Below are 25,212 nucleotides of genomic sequence, written 5' to 3'. Positions count from 1 at the left end.
TCCCAGTTAAAATGATGATGATAATTAGGTGTTAGAAAGTTGAGTCAGGAAATTCTACAAAGCACAAGCTGTTCAACATTATGTTCAAAATGCAACATGTCTGTGTGAGTTGTTGATAAAGGCTTTCGGGGGGGATACATCAATGGGTTTGGATATAAATGGCTGTTAATGGCCGCGAGGAAAAAGTTCAATTCTACTAGTGTCGTCCTATTTCCTTCCTGCGAGAAAACAAAACAACAGACCCACATCTCGGTGTCCAGGCCACAGCGGCAGGCTGTGGGAGAGCCATTCATTCCGGTCTGCTATGTCCATTTGTGATTCAGTGGATGTTTGCACAACACACACACACACACACACACACACACACACACACACACACACACACACACAAAGGAACCAATGTGGGCAAACATTCTCCTCTGTCTCGCTCGCTCTCTCTTAAAAACACACTCACATGCACACAACCAAATACTGTATTATGCAAAGTTTGTTTAGGGAGGGACGTGGAGATGTTGAGCCGATGAATCATGTATACTGCCAAAGAAACTGCTGTGATATTCTTAAATAGGCGCCTTTTATCCTGAATTAAGTGTCTGGTTAAAGGACTTCCTGTCTTTGTCTGTGAGGATTAAAAGAAGCGGTAGAACATGCTGTGGCTGCATACTGTATTTATATTGCCAGACGTTACAATCTCCACCGCATTCAGCTTGAGTAGCAAAGAATAAAGTTGAAGGAAGTTAAACGGCATTTGTTATTCACAGACCTACTTGATTAGAATTATTAATTAGGCTTTTGGCACCCTGCGTCTTGCTTTTAAATTTCCAACTTGAACCTTTCTTTACGTGATATTCTTGGCCCGAGTCAGACGGGCAGTGATCACTTAGCTTTGGTACAGTAGCAACTGTATGATTACTTTGCAGGTGAACGCCGCTCACTGTGCTGCAGCAATAAAAGCCGCCACAGAGGTTCATTAATAGATGTTATCAGTTGGGTACTAGAGGACTTTACCATTTTGCCTCGGATGCTGATAAGGGGTCCTGTTTCAATACCCTGCATACTGAAGTGGTGATTATCCTTCATTGTCGGCATCCTGCTACGTATGTTGACGTTAACTCAGTGACTCCTGGTTTTAAACTGCACGAATGGACAGAGCAAAAACACACATTAATAGCAGCCGGTGAGTTGCTAACGAGTTCTTTTTCCTCACTCGTCCCCCCCCGTTCCCCCCTGGACATTAGTTTCCCCTTTCATACCTGTGTTTTAGCCCCTCGGGGTCCCGCCTGTCTGTCTGTGAGTCTGTCTGACCCAGTTCCTGCCCTGGCTGAGGGGGAAATGATGACATTGAGAGATTTTCCTGCCATTATGAGGGGTAAGCAACTCCCAGAGGTTATTTTGTCATCACGGCCTATGTTAGTCCCCTCCCCTCGTTTTCATGGACTGTCCTCTTTTCACTTCAGGCCTCCGGTTTATTTTAGGCTACATCCACACTAATATGTTTTCAGTGCTTTAAAACTCCAAAGTAGTTTGGAGGCTCAGTGTAAATGTACCAAAAGATACGCGTTTTAAAATGGATACAGAGTAGTGTGGATGTAGCCGTAGTAGTTTAGCTCTGCTATAATGTTAACTGTTATGCATCCTCAATCAAATTGTCTATTAAACACATAACTGCTTTGGAAATCCAGGAGGTTATTTTATACGCTTCTGCAGAGGCTCATGATGTGCTGTGTCCAGCGTCATGTCAGTGGCCACCTGGACAGTATGCATCTGCACATGCAAAAATGAGCATGAATTAATAAACACAAATGCACACACACACACACACACACACACACACACACACACGTGCCATCTTCACATATCTAGATTCAGTGCCATAGAATGTAAGTATTGCACTTAACTGATACATAATGCAGAAAGGATTTATGGTAATTGCTCTTTGACTGTGTGTGTGTGTGTGTGATGCTGTGTCCAGCAGTCCCGCTGCTGTGGCTCTGGGACCGCTCCACTTATTTTCTCCTTTTCTAGCCTTCTCTTCCTTTGCACGTGTCCTGTAGCCCGTGCATCTTTTAGCTAAATCAGTTTTTTCATCCTCCAACTCCCTGGTGTCTTTGAAAAGCGTCTGTGCTCTCGAGTGCTCTCGGATGTTTTTCATGTCAGCGTGTTTGGCTCTGCCGTTATCAAATGCAGTTTGCTTCCTGTTTTTTGCAGTCTCAGGGAACATTTCAGCTGGTTGGGATGTTTGTCAGTTTTTCATTTGAAGAAATGCTCCAACAGCAAATGGGCTGAATGCTAGTTCAGGGCTGGGTCACTTGCAAGCGAGTGCAGAGTTTCACCTGTTGTGTTGACAAGTGCTGCCCGTCTATGTTATCTAAATTTGTGAGGGGAGAGCAGAGGCGAGTCTACATATGGTTCCTGCAAGACTTGACCCCCGGACCCACCTTAACACCTCTCCCTAATATACACACACTGATATTTTGTGCAGGCAGGAGGAATGTTATAGGTTAACCCAGAGGAAGTTGGCCTGCAGGCCAGAGCTTATGCAGGGCCCCAGCTTGCTCTGGCCTGGACAATGTCCCACAGTTAGCTTGGAAGCAGCCGGCACACAGCACAGGAAACAGCTCTCATGCTCCACTATTTCACTCCTTTTTTTTTTTTACACCCAGATCTCTATCTTTCCCCATTTGCTGTGACGTCTCTTCCCTCACTCGTCTGTCGTCTGCTGTCACATTTCGCACGTAATTCTACTTTTCAACTTAAAATACATCCATGGCTTCTCCAACTTTATTCCACTAAGTGTATTTAAAGCTTGTGGCTCCTGGTCGAAGGAAGTCGGCTCGGCTCAGAGCATTGCAAGAGCACTGCCCCAGAAATGTCACTGATGCAAAGTATTTCGTAGTTCCTGTAATATATGGAGAGCTTTTTAGGGCCAGAACCAGCAGTATGTGGGACATTTAACATCAAGGGAGGCCTATGACGCATCTCTCTTCTGCTTTTGTAACAGGTCCTGGTGCACTTGTGGCGCTTGTAGACCTCGTGCTAGTGGAGAAACTGCACAATCTCCTCGCAAAAATGACAAATATTGACTTAAGAAGTTTGAGCTGAGACAGACGCACAGAAAGATGTTGAAATGCAGCGACACAAACCATAAACGCGTACGGATACTTGAACGTGCCTGCATGATCCGCTAAACTGCTTAACTATGGAGCAGGTTTTCAGTTAGTGACTATGTGTGTTCTTCATTATTCATGCTTTGCACACTGTGACTCGATACCCAAGAAAATGCTGAGTCATCAAAACATTCTACATAACCAATTCTCTCCTACACACTGATAGTTCCTCCTTCTAATTCTTGTTATTAACATGTAGGAGATTACACCGATATATTCATGTTCCACATCGATCTTTCGACAGCTGATCTGACACCTGACCGGTTCCCTGTTTTTATTCAGGAAAGACCAGAACTTGCTGTCCCCGGTCAACTGTTGGTACCTGCTGCTGAACCAGGTGAGGAGGGAGAGTAAGGACCACGCAACACTGAGTGACATCTACCTAAACAACGTCATCATGAGGTTCATGCAGATCAGTGAGGACTCCACACGGCTACTCAAGAAGGTGAGCGCGATCGCACTACAGCTAAATATGATTGGTAGGGCACTTCTTAAGGGAGTGCGCGCACACACACACACACACACACACACACACACACACACACACATACACACACACACGAGACCACATTTTGGTCATAAAATAGTGTGACACCTATAACTGACGTGACTATTTTGTTTTAATGGGGATTCTTTCTATTTCTATATGGCCACCAGAACTAACCCACTTTAACCCTCACCCTACCAACAACATACAAGGACTGACGACTTGGGTCCCGAAAACCTAAAAAAAACTACTGTAGACACAAGAAACAACCTTCATATCGAAACGTTAAATGATTTATTTACAAATATTATAAGTTATCTAATTATTGTTGTCTGAAGAGGAAAAAAACTGAATATTATTGTTTGAACACACTCCTCATTTCACTCTGGTCTAATTATGTTCAACACATTCACTTTTATTAGTGAATACAATTCCCAGTTCTCTACACACGGTGAATGTAGCCTGCTGTTGATCCGTTATGCCCCAGAAGTCTCTCTTTAACTGCCTCTACCTCCCTCAGTACTGTACTGACGTCTGACCTCGACTAGAAGAGGTCACATGTGACTTTTCTTTGATCAACGAAACAGAAGTTTGAACTCTCCACTAACACAATCCAGATTTCTCATGGCGGTCAGATCGGCCAGTGGTGTCTCCAGTCTCTCGTGTGTTATAAACAGTCTTTCACTTTCAATTAACCCATTCATTTTACAACAAAGTATATTTTAGTTGCATGATGTGAGGGATAAATACAGTATATATTATCCAGCTTTGCGTTTGATGAGATGAAACTCTGATGGGCTCCTGCGGTTTAGTTCTGTGAATTAGAGTAGCGCAGAGGAACCTCGGTCACCACAGTTTCAGATCAGTGTGCCTCCACTCTCCCGTCTGAAGACTGTGGCTTCATGGCTGAAACCGGGCCTCTGCTGCCTTCCCCACCACAAAGACGACAACTCCCTAAAAGATTATGAGCTCCTATGCTGCAGGAGTCACATGAACTGACCACAGGCCTAAATTACAAAGTGGCTTTCCTTCAGAGGAGCGCCTTTGTGTCAGTTAAGCTTGTGCGACTTTTTCTATCTCTGTTCCGCCTCTCTTCTTCTTCTTTTTTTTTTTTTTTTTTTTTTGCTCCACTTAACTGCAAACCCTGACCATGTAACCTCCAGATTCAAAAAGTAAAAGTGTGGCTCCTTTATTTGTTCTCAAAGTAATTATCGTCTCACGATGGTTGTGGTTTCATCTGATTGTATGGGGGGCGTGGTCTTTTAATGCTCACCCGAACCCCCAACACACAAACAGGAAGCTGCTGCAGTCATTTCCTTTTGATAGTGTTTAAAGGCTTATGGTTTTACTAATGAGGCCAGATGTGAAACACACATTCAATAGTTTTGTACATGTTACTCTCGTTGCCTCCCCTGATTCAACACACTTTGATGATCACAATGATTGACTGCCTTCAATGCTGATTTACTTGTTAAATTGTAACTCTGAAGAGACATTGCTAAATGGTCACAATCTGCAGGGTAGTACACACACACACACACACACACACACACACACACACACACACACACACACTAGTCCTATCATTGCTCCACCTGGATCCTCATTGCTCTGGAATCTGCAGTGTCTAGCCCCATTGTGTGATAGTTGTCCCCTTTTAAAGTTGTTGTAATGCAGTTTCTCAGGTGACATTCTGCAGGCAAACTGCAGACTGGTGGGAGGTCCCAGTTCATAGGAGACCCGAGACACCGCTCGCCCTCTAATTACAGCTTCCCCGATCCTTTGATCTCAGCAGAGCGTCGGTAACGTGGGCTCCCTCACAGCTTCGAGGAGACAGCTGTACTGTTGTCATCCTGCCAGCACATCAAAGACCTGTGTTTTTACTTCCTTGTATGTTCAGATCTCATGCTGTGAGGTGGAACTGCAGTCGAGTAACCCTGAGTAGCCCTGGTGTCTTCGTCAACATCCTCCGGCTGACCCGTTTGGCATGTGCATTTATTTTTTCAGTGCTGCATTGTGGTTGCTTTTCAAAACAAGCCACAGCCACAAATTCTTTTAGAAATGCCCCATTTTAGCTTCTTTTTTTCTTCTTTTTTTTAATACAGGAGTCAAATAGGGGACCTCTTTTTCTTTCTTTATGCTTGGACAGATCTTATCACATGTATTCAGTTTTCATTATTCATACAGCCGGCTCTTTGTTTTTACTCTGCCCTGTTTTATTTATGGAAGTCACGTTCTGTGGCTGCAGCTACGAGGTGGAGATCCCAAAGCTTGAGGCTGTTTGGAACTTTTTCTCAGGCAAAGCGTGTGCTGCTTCAGTTTCAAGGTGCTGGTTATTGTGCATGCAGACTGTCCCAATGTCATGGCTTGTCTGGGATAGAACTTGAATAGAACAGAGCCATCCGTAATGTTATTAGTAACACCTGTGTTTCTCCCACTATGACGAGCCAAAATTACTGCTATGAAAAATGCCTAGCGTGCATTTATGGCTGATGTGAAGCCTGCACTGGGTGTTCACCCACGAGTATGGTACACATCCATCTCAAAGGAATAGTTAAACATTGTGAAAAATATGCTTATTCGTCTAATTTCTGTACAGAGTACGTATCTCAAGTCAGGATGTGTTTAGCTTGGCGCAGAATAATTTGTGATGGAGCTATTTTCGCCGATCAACAGCCAGGAGCTACGAGTTTGCACATCCCGAGTCTTTTTCCCACAGTGTGGTTGCCAGGTTTGGTACCTTACCTTTGTTGTTGAAACCAAAAACTGCCCTCAATGACGGTATCTGGCAACCTGTGCCGTCACCAGAGACGCTGCATAGAACTGTTGACTGATGGATGAATTGTAAACACGTAACTCATCCCAAAACCACACATTTACGTTGTTTTTAACATTCCTCATTAAGTGTGGGTTAAACAAACACGATACTTTATGAAAATAAAACGGCTTAAGAGTTGTTGGACACAGCCAGGCTAGCAGTGTAGCACTGTTTCCAGTCTCTATACTAAAGACTCCAGCTCTGTACTCAATGCATTAACATGCGACAGCTGTCTTCTCATCTCACTTTCGTAAATAAAACAAATACATTTATTTCATTTAAATGAAAGGATCTGTGTCATTTGGTCCAAGCTTGTTTTTATGAAATACATCAGCTAACTGTGTACATTAACCGTGTGACTGTTTTACAGTGACTCGGCTCTTAGATCTATGCTGAGTGCCACACACACACACACACACACACACACACACACACACACACACACACACACACACACACACACACACACACACACACACGGAGAGAGAGAGGCCCCGCAGGGTATACAACTGCCATCTCTGTATAATGATTAATGTCAGTGGCAATATGAAACCCAGCACTCCCCGAAGGCTGACTTGGTTTCTCCTCTCTGGGGCGGTTTCATCCTTCTAATGTGGTTGGAATACAGATGGTATGATCTTTTTAATGAATTAGACCGAATTGGAAACCCCCGCTCTAATTTAATCAAAGAACTACACAACACAGCATTTCACAAACAGCCGTCATTGCGTGTCATTTGAGGTATACAGTGTGTATGTGCTTTACATGTAGCGACACTACGAACGGAGATTCTGTTTCACAGAGTGCTTAAAAGCATTATGTTAGGTGTAGCTTTTCTGGTCAGCGCAGTCTAAACATGCCTTGAATGTAATGCCGCTTCACTTTCATCTTCTTTACTTCTCTCTCTCTCACACTTTACTTCTCTCTCTCTCACACTCACTCTCTCGCAGCTCATGTGAGCCCTGAGAAGGCTTTTCATTGAGCTCTGGATCACTTCCCAGCCTTCTCAATGGAGAAGCTGATGAGCGTTAGATCTGACAGATAGTCAAAGGTTCTGTCCTCTGAACTGACCGTTGCTAATGGGTTTTCCCACAGGAGAGAGAGAGAGGCCGTGTCTTTATGATCTTCAGATTATGCAAGGATCCACAATTAATAGGCAGTTGACTTGAAATGTGGTACAGTCACGTTTCAAGAGACACAATTACAGATCAACTATAAACTCAACGACCAGATCAAACTATAAATGACCAAAATCCCAAGATCTTTCCTTAGCTCCCTTATCTTCACTTTCTCAAACATGCCTGAGTTTGACTCTTGCCAAGTTTGGTGCTTAAAGCTGTGGTTATCCAGGCTTACAGGCTGTTTGCTCTCTGAATAGGTAAGAGCTACAAATCGAGCAACTGATGGACCAGGTGTTGGTTGTTGGTAAGGTAATGCCAACCGGCCAGGTCACCCAGCACGACACTCTAATTTCAGACACCGGCCTGGCAGCCAGTAACTGAGAGTCTAATCCTCTTTGCTGTCTATTCATATTCTCGGCTTTAGAACAAGAGGGAGAGTTTGCGTGTTTGTGCACACACTTTTTTCACAAGATTGCTTTTGTCTTGGTCTGTTGGGTGTTGACAGTTCTTTTTAGAGCTATACATTCAGTCCAACTGGTTGTCACAGTGAACAATCCTTGTGAACTCACCTGGATCAACGAGGTGTGTGACCTCTAAAGAGCCTCTTACCTGTTGCCAACACTCACAAGAAGCCTTACGTGTGCAAGGCCACAGGCTGCGTGACTCATCTATTCTCAAGTCAGGAAACCCCCTACAATGACCAATGTGTGAGGTATTATTGCAATGAACAACTACATGCATGCAATATAACAAAGACATGTGTTTGAGTTGGAGAGGTTAAGATTATATGGCCCTGGAATTAGCTTGTTTGCTTCAGCCTACCTCTGTCTATGCACTGGACCCTGCAGCTTATACCAGCAGCTGGACTGCTCACACCTTCTGGTTGCAACCGTTATAAAAATGTCATAAATCCTGTTTATCAAAAAGCAACCCAATGTACTTTTAAATGAAAAGTTTCAGCTATCAACCGTTGTGCCCTCTCTGCGTAAAGCAGCATCTCTTAAAGGGACCCGGTGGACCCCTGCTGGGTGTTCTTAAAAACAAACAAAAGCTATGTTCACATTCAGTATTTCTCAACAAAACGCTGTGTGTCTAGCAACTGCACTGAATACATTTCTTTTCTCAGTGAACACTGTTTCATATTTTAAAACCTGCATTATTTACGTCCATGTTTGCTAGCTTGTAGTCTTCTACTTTCTTGCCTTCATTGTCCTTTTTAAAAATGCAACTCACCCCATCCTTGATCAGAGGTACACCACCACTCTATCTAATCTATCCCACCACACTAGGCGGTTCAGTACCCTCACAGAACCCTCTTACAGCCTTTGCCTGGGAGCGGCTCCCAGAATGAGATTTGTCTGAAGATAATTGGGTTAGAGAAAGACCTGGAGTGCGGGGACGAGGCCCTAACATCATCCAGGTAGCAGAGCGTGGTATCAACTGTAGTAGAGAGATCAAAAATTCATTGTCATGACTCATAATCCCATAAACATGTGATGTGAGTCAGTGTGAGGGAAATATGAGCGCTCCACAGTAAAATGAATAGTGAAAGCCCCTCTAAATCCATCACAGCATCACTGTTAAACTGTATCCCACAACCGTGAGGTGCATTAATGTGTGTGTAATAGTATTACTGAGTCAGCCTTGTGGCACGGCTGATTGAGTTAACATATTTGGGAAAAGTCTTTCACGTTGAGGCGTGGAAACCAGATAATGAGTTGAGCATGTGGACGGTGAAACTCAAGCTGCGTTCGATGATTTGAGTGGAAAGGCCGTCGTGACACCGATACCACTTTCACTCAGCAACCTTTGGATTTGACACAGGATGATAAATCCACTGTTCTGTTTAGTATTTGTACCGTTCAAACCCCGGGTCAATGTTTGGTCATTGTCCCCCTATTGTATAAAACCTAATGTACAGTAACAGTGTGCTTTTAACAGACTTGTCAAGTTTCAGTGCAATGAAAGTAGTTGCTTCTGTGTTTTATAATGGAGATTCATTAATTCATGTTGGTTTAAATGGGGTTTAAACTATGATTTTGGTTTGGGGAAACTCTTTTTGTGTATTTCATTGTATTTTACTGATTTGTTGTAATGGTCTAATTGTTTGTTTCTTTTTTTCAGAGCAAGGAAATAGCCTTTCAGCTTCAGGAAGACTTAATGAAGGTCCTTAATGAGCTATACACAGTAAGTAGTAATGACTTTTTTAACTAATGCAAGCACATCGGTCTTTGCTGTGGTTGAGACTGGTTTACAGCTGTGAGCTGCCTAACTTCAAACTATTTGTAACAACATCTACTACAGCTTGGAGTCTTAAACCCTGGAGCTTATAGGTGTCTGAAGGATCAAATATTAAACTTTGAAGCAAATAGACAACCACCAAAGTGATTGCTCAAACTGTAGGGAAAGTCTGTTTAATCTCTTTTACAGCAAAAAAAAAAAAAAAGAAACACAATCTCTTTTACCCAAATGAACTGAAAATTCAAACTGAAGTATAAACATTATGTTCGCTTGACTCATTACAGTTCATGTTCTCTTTTTTTTTAATGGCTTTCATCATCTTAGCTTTCTTGCTCTTCAAAACCAACTTGTGCAAAGCCAAATCAGGCAGTTGGAGCCAAATAGCAACTTATGGATACATTTACTTTAAAAAATACTTCTTTTCTTTTGCATTGTCGCCTTCATTCAAAAGTTTACAGAGACAGATGAGAAGCCTGGGGAGAGAGCGAGAGCGATTACATGCAACAAAGGTCCCCAGATGGAATTGAATCAGGCATGTGTTGATTGCATGGTATGCGCCCTGGACTACTGGCTTACAGAGGCACCCGCTATATATATTTTGAGAATCACACAATGTTAAACGTAGCAGTGGCCGCAGACCTTTGAACCCAGGGACGAATTATTTTGGAGGGGCTTGGTAACACTTCACCAGACCATCAAAGTCTTGTGTTTCTGTTCAATGTCTTTACTGTAAGTAGTCTGTGTGAAGCTCTGACCTTAGTGGAGAAAGGTATTTAAAACCATGAATAAATAGCTGATTCCACTGTGGTAATCGCCCCAGTCAGCCCTGCTAGCCTGCTGGCTAAGTTGTTGTTGGACAATCAGGTGCTGGTGTATTCTTAGACAGGACAACTGGATGGTTTAGAGGCCATGGTTTTATTTATATATATATATATATATATATATATATATATATATATATATATATATATATATATATATATATGATGGCTAATATGAGTTTATAGTGTCATATGAGCTACTTTAGGTCATTCACAGGCATCAACAATGACAAACAGAGAAACGACTACATTAGAGCCATGCTGTTAATCTGTGTGTTTGCGTCATCACTTAATCTTGTCGTTCCTCCCTACTGATCAATGTCACTGTGTTGAGCCTCCTCATTGATCATCATGGTAACCTGGGAAGATACAAGTGGAGGCAGTTGTTGTCGCTTCCCCGGAGTTTGAGTGAAAAGCAGCTGAGCTTGCTCATACAGTCTCCAGTTACTCGCTCTAGAGGATTACAGTGGTTACACTTCCAGTCGATGGCCGCGCTGCTCCAAACACAACAAACGTGTTACTCCAAGCTCAATGTGTGTCACTCTCACCACAGTCCACACTCCACATTTGACCTGGTTTAGCCCCCTGCGTGAACACACACACACACACACACACACACACACTGAGTAGCTATTGCATCAGACAGCCACAGTCCCGATGTCGACCTCCGCCAATGAAATAACAGGTCTGCTCCGTCTCTAAATATGTCCCTCTGAAAGAAACACCAAAGTAAACACTGCAGCGGTAGACTCCAGACCAGTAAGTGAGGCGTACAGGACCCAAGGTCAGTCACCCATCTCTAAACTGGTTCCAGTTAGGCCAAACCCCACCAAAGGCAAAAGGGCTCCAGACAAACCAGGCTTTGCTTCGTTGTTCCACTCGTACAGAAATAACTCGGTTTGGGCGAAAGATGTTTAGATTTTGAGATGGGTGAGTCTCTATTTGTACTGAAGTTGAGGTCTTGTGCAGACGAGTGACTGCATATATCGGTTTTGGAGCTGTAATTTGTTGGACTTGGTTAATCCCAGGTTAAACCACGGGTGCTCTACATTGCCGCCTTTTCCTGTGAGTTTGAATGTATTTTCTGCCTTTTACAAATGACTGTTAGAAGTTAGCTTGTATTTTCAGATGGTAGTTTGCATGGTGGCAGCTCCAAAACAATTGGTTAATGCAGTTTCCTCTTCATAGTGCAAGTTTTATTCTTGCATACCCAACACCAGAAATTTGGGAAAATAATCTGCAGTGTCTAGGTGGCGGGCGATGGGACGCTACTTTCTACTGGAGTCCATATAGTTATGTTATATAAAATCTATAAATGCTAATTGTTCATTTTAATGCATGTGTTGGGGTTCTCTTGCTGATGACCCGGTGATAACATCATGGACTCAACATTTCTCCCACAGCCGGTGGTTCATCTGCACCGCCCTCAGACATGTGTCCGTTCTCCGTGAGCCAGCGTTAATAATAAGACATTAATGATCACTCGGCTCTCTTGTAGAACTCATTGTTTGTGTTTTGTGGTCTACCTGCTACTTAACGATTGAGTCACTGTCTAAGGGGTCCATGGAGTGTGTATGAGTAATGCAGTCTCTCAAGGTGATGACTCAAACTTGAGGAAATAGTTCTAATCAGCTGTTCACCATTACGATGTATAAGAAGCATATGCTGCTACATGTGAACCAGAAATGAATACCAAAAGCTTGAGCCAGCGAGGTGCAGCACAGGACAGAAACATTTTAATATAAAGCTATTTATTATGCCCTAATAATTCCATTGTCTTGACTTGTATTGACTGCAAAGACGAGAGCTGAATCATCAAAGAGCAGTCGACCTCTGTCTTAATAACCTCATGTGAAAACCAGAGGACCAACCCAAACCTTTTCCAAACACAGATTAATGAAGTTGGATTTAGCTGCAGTGATCTGCGGTGGTTGTGGTTGTATGAGCATCGTATCAAGAGGCTGCAGAGAATCTGGATCTGGTTTGTGGTTGAGGGAGAGGCGAACCACCTGCTGTGAGATGAGTTGAGTTGATCTGTGATGAATGAGCGGGTCAAAGGATGGAAGCCTTAGTTGTGGGTTATAAAAGATTGGTCTTGACTACAAAGATGGATTATTCTGACCTTTGACCTCGCAGGAAGTGACCTGAAACTCACACCGACACAGCCGGTTTCGGGACGCTGCCCTTTTGCCAATCTTGTAAAGGAAAATGATTACAAACAGGCCGTGGAACATATTTTCTTTGCAGCTTATTGACACGTTTGTTTGTCTCCAGGTGATGAAGACCTACCACATGTACCACTCGGAGAGCATCAGCGCCGAGAGCAAGCTGAAGGAGGCGGAGAAGCAGGAGGAGAAGCAGATCGGCAGGGGAGAGCAGGTCTTCAGCATCCGAATGGAAGACAAATACCAGAGACGCAGCTCTGTGAAGAAGATCGAGAAGATGAAGGAGAAGGTAGAATTTAGTATAGAACATTTTTAAATCCAGTTTGGTCAACTGCATTGAAATTTAGTTAGTAGACACTCCATTTTATTTTTCATCGCATAGTCTTGAACACAACAAAATATCTGATTTTTGAAAACTTCACAGCGCGGCTTTTTCACCGATGTCCTGCTGACCTGAGTAAAGGAAAACACACTGAAAGCATTGTCACAGACAAAGAGCCGGCTTTGTATTCTCAGAACAGACCTGCTTTCTGTCAAATCACTGACAAAATTACTTTTTGAACACGACTCTTCCTGGAATGCATTTGGGAAGTGTTAAAATATGAACGTGTCAGAGCCGGAGCCCATTGGTCAGTGGATGGTGACTAAGTAACAGCCTTGTGTTTGTCTGGTAGTGAGGAAGTGTAGCATAAAGACAGATGGGTCACACTGAGGTATCCTAGTTGAAGTGAAGGACACAGGATGCTTTTAGTTTTTCTTTTTTTCTGTCTTGTTCCTCTTTTGCTATTTTTAAACATAATGTAACTCATTTCTCTATTGTTTATTGAAGCTGTTGTTTTGCCACTAATCCAGTCTCAGCTTGGAGACATGAAAGCACAATCACTTGTCAAAAAGGCAATTCTCTGCTCATTAAATTCATCCTTGCGCTGTTGTCTTTTTCTCATTCTACGCCTCTGATTCTCCTCATCAGCGTCAAGCCAAGTACTCTGAGAACAAGCTGAAGTCGATCAAAGCGCGGAACGAGTACCTGCTGACACTGGAAGCGTCGAACTCCTCCGTTTTCAAATACTACATCCACGACTTGTCGGACTTAATTGATGTGAGTATATAACCGCATGCTATTGTCAGCCCTGTTCTGGAGGCAGCTTCATCTTCAGCACTGGCTTGTTTGTCTCCAATGAGACGGGGAACAGCTTTTGCTGAGGACATCCTTGCATAAACAGAACACACAAGTTGCAGACACTTGAGGTAGATTTTATTTTGTTTCTCTGTGCTCCCATTATTTTTCACAGACTTTTAGAATAGATTTAAAATCATCAGTGAAGGAGAGACTGATGACTTTAGCAGCTGGGCCTGATATAAAAGAGATCTTAGGACACCAGACTGTGGGATGGAAATTACAGTGTAGGACTAAATTATAGCAGCTCATTAACTTTTGTGATCAAAACTAAAAAAAAACTCTCCTTATGTCATTATTGAAAAGCCTCATATTATATTCAGTTCTACCGTGTTCTGCTGACACTTTGTCACTGCTGAGTGGACTCTGACTTTCAAACCAAGTGTTCTTTGTTGTTGTCATGTACAGCTGTGGCTCATCACTCCATTCACTCTCGTCTCTCTACTCTGCCTTGCGAGCAGTTTGCTTTGCCTGACTCTTTTTTTGCTACCGGACCAATAAACATGACTTATTTATAATATGGCTCACCTTGTTAGAGAAATAAACTCACTGTGTCATCTGCTGTAGCATTTCTAAGGAAAATGGGAGATGGCCATGTTTTTAGCTAGCGTTTTGGGGTTTTATGTTCAAGACGGGACTGAAGGAGAAGAGAAATGCAGCCTCTATTCAGAGGCATGCTGTGCGATGAAATTACCCCTCTCCCTGCTTTGCTCACAAGCCTTCATCGCACCAGGGTGGGTGGGTGGGTGGGTGTGTGTGTGTGTGTGTGTGTGTGTGTGTGTGTGTGTGTGAGAGTGTGAGATGCGCTCTGCGTGAGTTGTATTGTGCAGGCTCACACACATTTGTTTATTGATGAAGGGGACTTTTTATAGTCGAAAACAAAGTGTACAAGCTGGCTGTACTGGTATTGTATTGCCTATCACTCAGGCCATGTCACGTTTGTGTGCGTTTGTTTTTGTGTGTGTGCGTTTTGTTTGGGTGCCTGGGGCCTGTGTTTCTTCCCAGGAGAGACCTTGGCCAAGCTTCTAGTTATTAAAACTCAGCATTAGTTCCTGGAGGTAACATTCATAAACATTGAGGTAACATTGCGTAACACAGAGGCAACACTGCCGACTCAGAAAGTGCAGGACTGTTAACGATGGAAACTTGTCTTATTTAAAGGTCCATCTCTATTCTTTGACCATATATCGGTCAATTAATGGTATATTTGTTCATATGATTTAATGAGTTTAATGACTTTAATTCATAGAAATATGTTTGTTTGTTTGCACTGACCATATGGAGTTATTGGCTTGTTTCCCTACTGTGTTTATGAACATAACTACTTATGAACATAATCCTTAAACAGCATCAGAAAATATTAGGAACTTGGATTTGAGGGCTGAAACTCAATTGACATAAAATCATTTTAATAATTTAATACATTTTTCATGCAAGTTCCAGAATCTAATGAGTGAATTTTTTATGTTTTTATTTGTCTTTTGTGATTGTATATACATAATTTTGGGGTTTTGGACAGTTGATCAGCAAAACAAGCTGCAGCTTGGACTTTTGGAAAAAAAAATTCTCTCCTTAGAATTCATAGAAAAAATGATAGTTTAGTTATCGGTCTAGTGTTTGTGTGTCATGAGACCTGTAGGATCACGTTGACCCTCTTCTTTCCTCTCTTCAGTGCTGTGATTTGGGGTACCACGCCAGTCTGAACCGGGCCCTGCGCACCTACCTGTCAGCCGAATACAACCTCGAGACGTCACGCCACGAGGGTCTTGACATCATAGAGAACGCCGTGGACAGTCTGGACCCACGGAGCGACCGACAGAGGTTCATGGAGATGTTCCCCACGGCCTTTTGCCCACCGGCAAAATTCGAGTTCCAGTCTCATATGGGAGACGAGGTACGTAGCTCAGACCACATTTAGCTGGGACGATGAACTCAACTGAAGACGAGAAAAAAACCTGCAAAAATATACCATACTCATATGAGGTTTAAAATGCTTTATTTCCAAGTCACTGTAAAAAAATAACATGGAAGTGAATTTGGAGTTGATTAAATAAAGTCTTCAGTGGTTTAAGTGCAGCATTTCACTGCGTCTGGGCTGCCGGATCAGGTTTTATGGGCCACAGAATTTGACAAATCATTTGTTAATTCTCCCCCTGCAGTCATGTAGCTCAACATGTGTTCGGAGTTTTACTGTTTGGCGAGCACTACCAATGCTGATATCATGTCTGTTAACTAGCTGTTGTTGTGTGGCTGTCTGCATTTAGCTGGCAAACGTCACTGCTCTGCAATTGAAGAAGAATTTGGACTCCTGCGCCTTGTTTAAACCAAAGGTTACGTGGCCTAATGTTGCTGCAGCGGGTTCCTGATCATTAACGATGTATTTCCGTTTATTTAAATTCCAGGTGTGTCAGATCTCAGTGCAGCCAGCGGTGAACGGAGAGCTCATCCTGAGGTTCCAGCAGCTTCAGTCTCGCCTGGCTACTCTGAAGATAGAGAACGAAGAGGTAAATGTGTGGCATAAGACCATTTTGAGTATGTGTGTAAATTTGACACCGATCAGCTGGTCAGCGGTCTTGACCAATCAGCTGACAAAGGGGCGGTTTCTATTGATGGGTGCATCTCGATTACACAGGTATTTGTGTCTTGTGGGGTTTAGATATGTCAAAACTGTTCCCTGCCGCTGCGGCGTTGTCTGCCAGAGATGCAGGAGTTTTGTCATGCTGCTATTTATTGGTTACAAGAAGCTGACAGCTGCAGAGCTCTAAAGCTACTAAAAAGAAAGTTAACTTCAGCCAGAAGTCATCCAAGGTGAGACAGAGGAACAGTTGCTGATGATCTCTGAAGAATCAAAGTTTTTGTTGCATATGCACCACACACACACACACACACACACACACACACACACACACACACACACACACACACACATACATATGCACACTCTGTATTTTCCTGTCTCTCATGCCCTGCAGGTAGCCATCAAACCCTCTCTGTGAAGCCTCCATTTCAGTTCCCATCGGTAGAATTCACTGTCTCGCTTTTATTTGCACAAATCTGCCCTGCGCTGCTCTGATACAGCGCGAGATGCTTCTCTGCATCTCGCGCTGTATTGTTTTAATCTGTCTGCAGCACGCTTGAGTATCGCTACATTGTTTGTTTTTTTATTTAAAATGAAAGCCGTTGTGATGTGGACAAAATCATCCAAAGGTGATTTCATATCTTGATAAGGATATATATCGCAGCACAGCATGTCAACAAATAAGTAGTCTATATGGAATGACCACATGGTTTTATAGTCTTTTGTTTGAATTAAATACTTGACAAATGAAAAGCATTTTCTCATTTTATTAACAACTTTAGTGCAAAATAATCAGATTTTTTGAGAAATGTGAGTGTGTGCTTGTTATTAACAATTTAGACAACGTAATTGTGTATCACGCTGTATGATTTCATCACCATGTCATCATCATTATCATATTGAATTATCGCCCAGCCTTAACTGCCACAGTTTCACAGAGTGCAATCACATTCATGACTTTTGTTTCCCGTCTAACCCTCCACCCCTCTATGAGCCCTCACTGCCGTCTGTCTTCATCCTCTGTGTTTCTCTCCCTCCCTCCACATCAGTGCACTCTCTGGCTTTTATTCAGCGACAAAGACTAACACAGACACGGGAGCATGTCACTCAACTTCCTCTACATCCACCGTTACTTCAGATTCCTTTAGATAGTTCTGTCGACACTTTGAATTTGACTCGAAATACATCAGATGGAATGAATGATGGAGGATAGGATACCTGTATTTTTGGGCCTTGTGCTTATTACTAGAACTCCTGAGCGTGCGTGCGCGTGTGTGTGTGTGTGTGTGTGTGTGTGTGTGTGTGTGTGTGTGTGTGTGTGTGTGTGTGTGTGTGTGTGTGTGTGTGTGTGTGTGTGTGTGTGTGTGTGTGTGTGTGTGTGTGTGCGCGTGTGTGTGTGCGTGTGTGTGTGTGTGTGTGTGTGTGTGTGTGTGTCTGTGTCTGTGTCTGTGTGTGTGTGTGTGTCTGTGTGTGTGTGTGTGTGTGTGTGTGTGTGTGTGTGCGTGTGCGTGTGTGTGTGTGTGTTTCTCTGTGTATGTGTGAGGCTATGCTGACAAGCCCCGGTTGCTTCATGTCCTTGTCGGCCTGCCTCACTGAAGCGGATGTCCTGGTGGGTCAGAATTGGAGGGCGCTGCTGCCTTGTGTTAGGATCACCAGATGGCCTCTCTTACTGGGCACAGCGTGCCAGATACATCCTTGAAAAATGAACTTTCAAAGCGCTGTGACGACCTACAAGCACGACTGTCAAATGTACAAGAGAGAAAAAGACTCTGTCTTTATCCGGCCAGGAAAGACTGCAGGGCAGCGTTTAATAGAAGCACAGCTGTTTCCTCAAACCTCTTTGACTTCCGTGAAACAGTGAAAGAAAACATTGCTGAATAATTTACTCTGCATCAGTGGTGGGTGGGGGGGACTCTGGATCCCGCTCTTACTAACGGGTTGGGGTTAACGTAGCCCTGCTGGGTGCCTCACTGCAGAAACGACAATTGAAATGTTTTCATTAAAAAACGCCTGCTCTCCGAGGACGCTGTTCATTTCAGCTCGTCAGTCAGTCGGCGTGGTTTATCTCGTTTAATAATCTGGCCATTTAGATCTCATTTGCCTCCGTATGAACCAGAGCTCGCACATGCTAATTTTCTTTTTCCTTTGTATTCTCAAGACATTTCACGCTAAACTCTAAATCTAATACCATCTCCTTTGCAGGGAGTCATTGTCTTCTCTCAGGGAGGCACATCAACGCGTGTTTGTGTGTGTCTTCGTGTGTGTGTGTGTTCGTTCATAGCGGGATGATCAACAGATTACACACCTCCTTCATAGTATGTTGAAAGCTATGGACAGCAGTCCGCCCTTTGAGCTGTGATGATGGATGTTGCAGTAACTGTTAGTGATGCTGCCGAGAACAACATTGATTTTAAAGTGCGGTGAATGGAATTATGTTGTTTTCAGTCCAGCGATTGGTGACAGTAAATAAGTCTGACTGATACTTAGCTCCGGGTACTGGATGAGCCGTCTGTGTAGCGACATAGGAAATACACGAGTCATGGTTCTTTATTGAGGATAAACCAACTTAATTCGATCCCGGGGACTTTCTCCAGGTCTGTTGTGCAGCCACAGGGACTAATGGGCAGAGTCTCTCTAAGAGCTCCATTGTAATTGAGCCCAGCAGTGAACACTGGTAACTATTCGTCTGCTGAATAATAGATAAACTCAACAGCTTTTTCACTGGGAGCGATTCTCTCGCATGCATGGGTCCTGTCTTCATGATGACAGCTGGGCCTCTCGCCTCCACGGGGGCCAAGCGGGATGAGGCTGCCAGGGACACGAGAGAGAGACAGAGGCCTAACACACCCGGAGCGTGTAACTAATGGCTGTACGTCGTAGTGGGTTACCTTTGGTTGGCACCTGCCGTGAATAAAACCACAGTGCATACACATACATGTAAAGTGATGGTGTAAGTGTAGTTTCTCTGTTTTCTCTGTCTATTGAAGGCAGTGGGTCATTTTTCATTTTTGTTTAGACCATCACTCCTTTGATCACCAAATAATAACCCCCAGCTGTTGTCGCAAGACAGGCCGATGTTTTTAAAAAGTTTTACGATCGCAGAATCCCCCGTTTCCTTTTCTACGCTGTCATTAGTCGTGTTCCAACCTGCAGTGTGTTTTTTGCTTCACATTTGGATGGATGACACTCTTGCTACATCCACATTGTGTAGCCCAGCATGTGTGTCAGCACTGTAATCCATCAGTGTAACACATGAGAGAGATGAAGTCCACCTTGCCTTTCAGATGTTTTTTCTTTTTTTTTCTCCCTTATGCAGCACAAATGAGTCACAGGTCAAGCTGTTTAAAGAAACAAGCTAATCTGCTGTCCTCTCAACGTGTATAATAGTCACACAAGGAATCCGCCATGTTCTTTCATTAGCACTGAGGTCAGACTTACTTAATAACTAAGAGACGGGGTCACTACCTCTGAGTGGGGGTCTTCCTGACCATTAACAATAATTAGGAGGACTTCCAGCTGCGTGTCACTCGGGGCGTCCTTGACCTGGTGAACACACAGTTGAGCTGCGATGGTCACAGCGCCTCTGTCCTCACCAGAGTGTCTCTGTTGAATGAAGGAAGGCGTTTTGCTGAATTTTTCCTTTCGTTGGTGTTTCTACATCAGCATGGCCTCTTTCCTTCTGCAGCTTTTCCACATCAGTGATTCATGCTCACATGCTCCACAGTCTCTAGACTCTTCCTCCTTGTCTCTTTGTCTTCTTTTATTTTATTTCATCTTTTTCTCTGTCTCATCCTAGATCTCCTTGTTCTGCAATTGTAACATTTTTATGATATCTTTCCACAACGTCTTAGCTCATACGTGCACTTAGAATAAATGAAGGAAATTTGTTTAATTGGACCTTTTTGTGTAGATCACCATCATATCATTGAATATAAGGGGCAGCCTTAGGGACAGAAAAGTAGTCAACTTTCAGAATAAAGTTGGATCTTATGATTTTTTTTTTTGGCTCAGTCTGTCCACCACTTTGGTCCAAACTGAAATATCTCAATAATTGGATTTTTGGACCTATTATCAGGTCACAATTTTGATTTGATCAAGGTATTGCTGGTATTTATGATGAGGACGGTGAACATGGTAAACATCATACATGCTAAACACCAGCTTGTTAGCATTTTCAGTGTCACTTGAAGCTTTTTGCCAAGCTGATGTTAGTATTTGTTCTGCAAAGTCCTGACGTTTCTACGCTCCAGCAGAAGCACTCCTGTTGACAGGGAAGAGGCGGATATGGAAACTCATCTTAAAAGCCTGCGACTGAATTTACCATCTCCAGCACACACTGTTCACCTCAAGCCCCTCTGAGTGCATACAAATAGATTGCTTTGGCTGCGAGTCATGTTCAAGTTGCTGGTGGATTTCCAGAAACTTGCGTCTTGTCAGAAAACACCTGCATTTTTCATGGTGTCATGGGATAGCGAGAGAGGTTTTTAGGGAGTGCGATGATAAAGCCGCTTTGGTATGCTGGGATGATAACATTGTGATAGTGAAGAGATGACATCTAGGTGTTAAGCCGACTAGTTTTTGCAATTCTTCAACTCTTCTTCACCCGTTCTTTCTTTGTGTCTCCAGATCAAGAAGACGTCTGAGGCCACCCTGACCACGATCCAGGACATGGTGACCATTGAAGACTACGACGTGTCTGAGTGTTTCCACCACAGCCGATCAACGGAGTCGGTCAAGTCCACTGTGTCGGAGACGTACCTCAGCAAGCCCAGCATCGCCAAGAGGAGGGCCAACCAGCAGGAGACGGAGCAGTTCTACTTCATGGTGAGTGGAGATGTTGTCCAAGAGAAGAGGATGCTGGTGGTTACAAGTGAGCGAAAACAACTTCAGACATATCTTTTTGTTTCTGTATGAAAATAGAAATAACTCTCTCTCATTGACTCTTTTTGAAGGCTTGATTAGCTTTCTGTACGTTTTAAAAGAAGAGGAAATATCATAGTTCTCTCGTCTTATTTATATACTGTTTATTGGTGACAAATTTCTGTAAAATGAATCTGAGAATATTAACTTTTATCTACGCTAAATCTGTTATAACTTAAAAGTCTGAATCTCATGCCATAAGCCCCTCTGAAATCTTTGATCAGCTGGCAGAGGGGTAGGCTAACTGCTATCGTGTTCCAGTCTGGAGATGGACATGCTCTGATAAAAGCTTTAAAAAGACTCTCAGCGTGTCCTTTGCCCTTGGCTTTCTTATCGTAGATTGCTGTCTTAAGAGCGGGTGCTCTGGCTGGCACTCTGGCCGCCGTGTAATTACTCTCAATTCTCCACAGAAATTCCGGGAGTTTCTGGAGGGCAGTAATCTCATCTCCAAACTGCAGGCCAAACATGACTTGCTGAAGAGGACACTTGGTGAAGGTACAGTCGCGACCCCTTTACTTTGATACTCTACTCTTATAGCGCCCACTGTTCCTCTCAATGTCAAACCCAGTTTGTACCTCGCCTTCTTCCAGTCAAAGTGAGGGCGTATATTAGCCCTAATCAGAGTCCAGACAGCCAACATAACCATAGATTTGTAATTTAATTTAGTCTTTTTTTTTTTTAGTTTCTGCAGTCTTACATTTTCATCATTTTTTCCGTGGCACATTTCCCATTGTTTGCCTGCTTTTCCCAATACTCAAAGCTCCTAGATGGCAATCTGGGTTTTAAACCAGGCGAGCCAGAGCTGAGGGGGATTGTGAACTTGTATTATCCGTCTTAGTGATTGATTTGCTCCCAACTTAATGTACCGCCGTGCGTTCGAGGGGTGGTGGTCATTACAACGGTCTCTCCTTGTACTACATTGGAGGGATCTCCTCAAGGCCTCAGCTAATCCACCGTCAACCCAGAGAGTGTCGGTCAGTCAGTCATTGTTCTAAGCAGCATTCCTGGTGGTCTCAGTCAAACTGTCCACTTAAAGACTAATGGAGCCGTGTGCTAACGAGGAAGAGGAAAGCCTCCTGCTTCTCCCACGCGCTCCTTAATCATATTGTCAATGAGCTGGACTACAGCATGACTCACTCAGACACACAAACAGGTCAGATCCTGTTCATGGGAACAGATGGCCACACAAAAAAACGTGTTCTTCAAAAAACATTTGGAAGCTATTATGTGCTTAATCTTACTTTGCCTCTCCAAACCTGTAACTGTGTGTGTGTGTTTCTCTAATGATCGGTGTGTCTTTGTGTCTACGTCAGTTGTAAACTGTCTGCCAAGCGGATGTTTGATTGTATTGTTATTGTGATGTAGCTAAAGTGTTGCCTGTTTAAGTCAAGCTATGAGCCGTTGTGTTCATAGGTGTGTGTGTGTGTGTGTGTGTGTGTGTGTGTGTGGGGGGGGGGGGGGGGGGGGGTTGCTTGTGCTGCTCAAGAGACCAGCGGTTGTGGACAGATGGCAGGCTTCAAATGCTTCACTAGCCGTATGCAGAATGCACCGCAGGGACCTTTAGAGACAGGTCCTGGCATGTCCACACGTCTAACTTCCCCTCACATCTCTTCTCTTCTTTCTCTTCACCCGCAGGCCACAGAGCTGACTACATGACCACAAGGTAAAGCACACACACACTTCAGGACCTGTGCATATCCAAGACACGCATATCCAGTCTACTTTTCTTTCAACAGCGACATTTGTGACGTGTTGCAGCTCAGCAAGGCGAGGGCAGTTTGCCTCTTTAAATTCTCATGTCACATCCTCTGTGACCATGAAAAAACCTAGAGCGCACTGAGCAGATGTGCCGACCTCCATGTTTTTTAATCCCAACCTGGTATGATGCCACGGGGGTTACTGTACTTACTCTACTGTACTTCCTTAAAAAAATGTTTAAACTAAAGTGTAAACTAAACCACTACTTTGATATTCGAATTTGAAATTTTTCAAGCAAAATTACACAGAAATCCTTACTTTCAGCTTCTCGTGTGACGATTTGTTGCTTTTCTTTGTTTTATATTCTTGTAAAGAGAATATCTTTTTTTGGTTTTGGACTGTTGGTCAGACAAAACAAGACATTCAAATATGTCACCTTGAGTTCTGCAGAACCTTTGTTCACTGTTTTATGCTGTTTTCCAATATTTTATTGATGAAGAAAAACAAACTAGAACATGATTGGCAGATTAATCTATGATGGAAATAATGTTGAGTTGCAGCCCTGCTCTTGAGTAGAGATTAACACCATTATTTGTAACCGAAGTTGAATGGCAGTACAGTAAGACACAGTTTTATTCATATTGCAAATATTTCATCTTTTGTGTTGGAATGATCAGATATTTAAAACACCTTCAGGCTTTTCTTGCAGAATCAATCTGTCACTATGATTGAGCAGCAGAAAGGACAAAGTCCCGGACTCTTTTAATCTCAGCTCTACAGGTCACAAGAAACCCTGTTGCATTAAGTCACACACACACACACACACACACACACACACACACACACACACACACACACACACACACACACACACACACACACACACACACACACACACACACACACACACACACACACACACATCCATCCACACAGACTAATAGAGGCAGTCCTCCGCAGGGCCTGTCATGAGGTAGATTCTGACTCATACGACACTCCCAGCGGGTCTGATATTTCACTGGTTTCTGATATTGTGTGGAGAAAGAAAAGACAGGATTATAAAGAAAAAGGTAATTCATGGGTTTCAGCAGTGTCTAAAAATACCCTCATTCACCCGTCCATCATCTTCAGTCAAAGGGTTTTAAAGATTAGCCCGTCTCAACTTCAGTTCTGGTTTTTGAAGGACTTACAGGTTTTTTGAGATTAGATAAACCACTCTGAAAAGAAAACTGCATTGTTTACTTATGCTAATGAATTCTTTGTATTCTAGACATCCCAATGGGCCATTCAGAACCCACACCGGCACCCGGCGGGCTAGACCCCGCTCTGTTTTTAATGTTAGGTTATTTAATGGCAATTTGGAGTCATTTATCAAGGTACTCATCACCAGTCTGCCCGCTTGACATTGCGCCTCCTCCTATCTATTTTCTGTCTTGCTCTGGCTTTCTGGTCATTTTGGTGGGTTCCCCCGAAGCACTTGAGCTTTGATTTATCTTTTACCAACAAAAAAAACAAAAAAACAACAACAACATAGTTGTTGGATTGCGGAAACCTTCCCCATGAGTCGGTGAGCTCTGGCGGTCTGGGTCTGAGATGTGAGGGTGGCTCTGATAGATTTGGAGGGCTGCAGGAGGAGAGGAATAGCAGTTGGAGGGATACATTTAGTCTCCGTCAGCTTCCCTGACTCACTGCTGACCTGGCATCACTGAGCTGCTCTGGCAGAGATATTCTCGCCTCCCTCTCCGGAACAAGAGGCCAGAGAATACAGCAGGATAAATGGCAGTCGGGTAGCGGATGCCAAACTGATAAGGTGCCCTGCCTCCTCCCCTCCTCTTCCTCCTCCTCCTCCGGCCTCTTCACAGCCTCTCACTGGTGGCCGTGTCCGGTCCTTCCTGGTCCGGTCCGCTTCCCATTGTTTCCTTTTGGGGTTTGATGCCAGCACAGAGTGGAATGAGGGTGCGCTCTTAGTAGAAGCTTTGGTGGGCAGCTGCTGTGGTCCTAATCTGGGTCTTGCTTTTC

At 43.5% G+C, this 25,212-nt stretch overlaps 1 protein-coding gene across 2 annotated transcripts in view; it reads left to right on the top strand.

Annotated features, from left to right (window-relative positions):
• srgap1a (SLIT-ROBO Rho GTPase activating protein 1a) overlaps positions 1–25,212 on the top strand; it is an 85,353-nt gene that overhangs the window by 41,070 nt on the left and 19,071 nt on the right. Inside the window, exons 3-12 of one of the 2 annotated variants that reach the window (XM_068722969.1) lie at positions 3,450–3,612; positions 9,718–9,780; positions 12,930–13,109; positions 13,791–13,919; positions 15,670–15,891; positions 16,400–16,501; positions 21,202–21,399; positions 21,906–21,990; positions 23,131–23,158; positions 24,464–24,569. In XM_068722969.1, the coding sequence (XP_068579070.1) occupies positions 3,450–3,612; positions 9,718–9,780; positions 12,930–13,109; positions 13,791–13,919; positions 15,670–15,891; positions 16,400–16,501; positions 21,202–21,399; positions 21,906–21,990; positions 23,131–23,158; positions 24,464–24,569 (1,276 nt within the window). The remainder of the gene's footprint in view (positions 1–3,449; positions 3,613–9,717; positions 9,781–12,929; positions 13,110–13,790; positions 13,920–15,669; positions 15,892–16,399; positions 16,502–21,201; positions 21,400–21,905; positions 21,991–23,130; positions 23,159–24,463; positions 24,570–25,212) is intronic. The other variant, XM_068722968.1, reaches the window with a different exon arrangement.

This window comes from Cebidichthys violaceus, unplaced genomic scaffold (genome assembly GCF_023349555.1).
Source record: "Cebidichthys violaceus isolate CVI_PGR_0920_01 unplaced genomic scaffold, fCebVio1.0.p SCAF_3, whole genome shotgun sequence".
In the NCBI taxonomy this organism is placed as follows: Eukaryota; Metazoa; Chordata; class Actinopteri; order Perciformes; family Stichaeidae; genus Cebidichthys; species Cebidichthys violaceus.
This window is presented reverse-complemented; position numbering and strand designations above follow the sequence as displayed.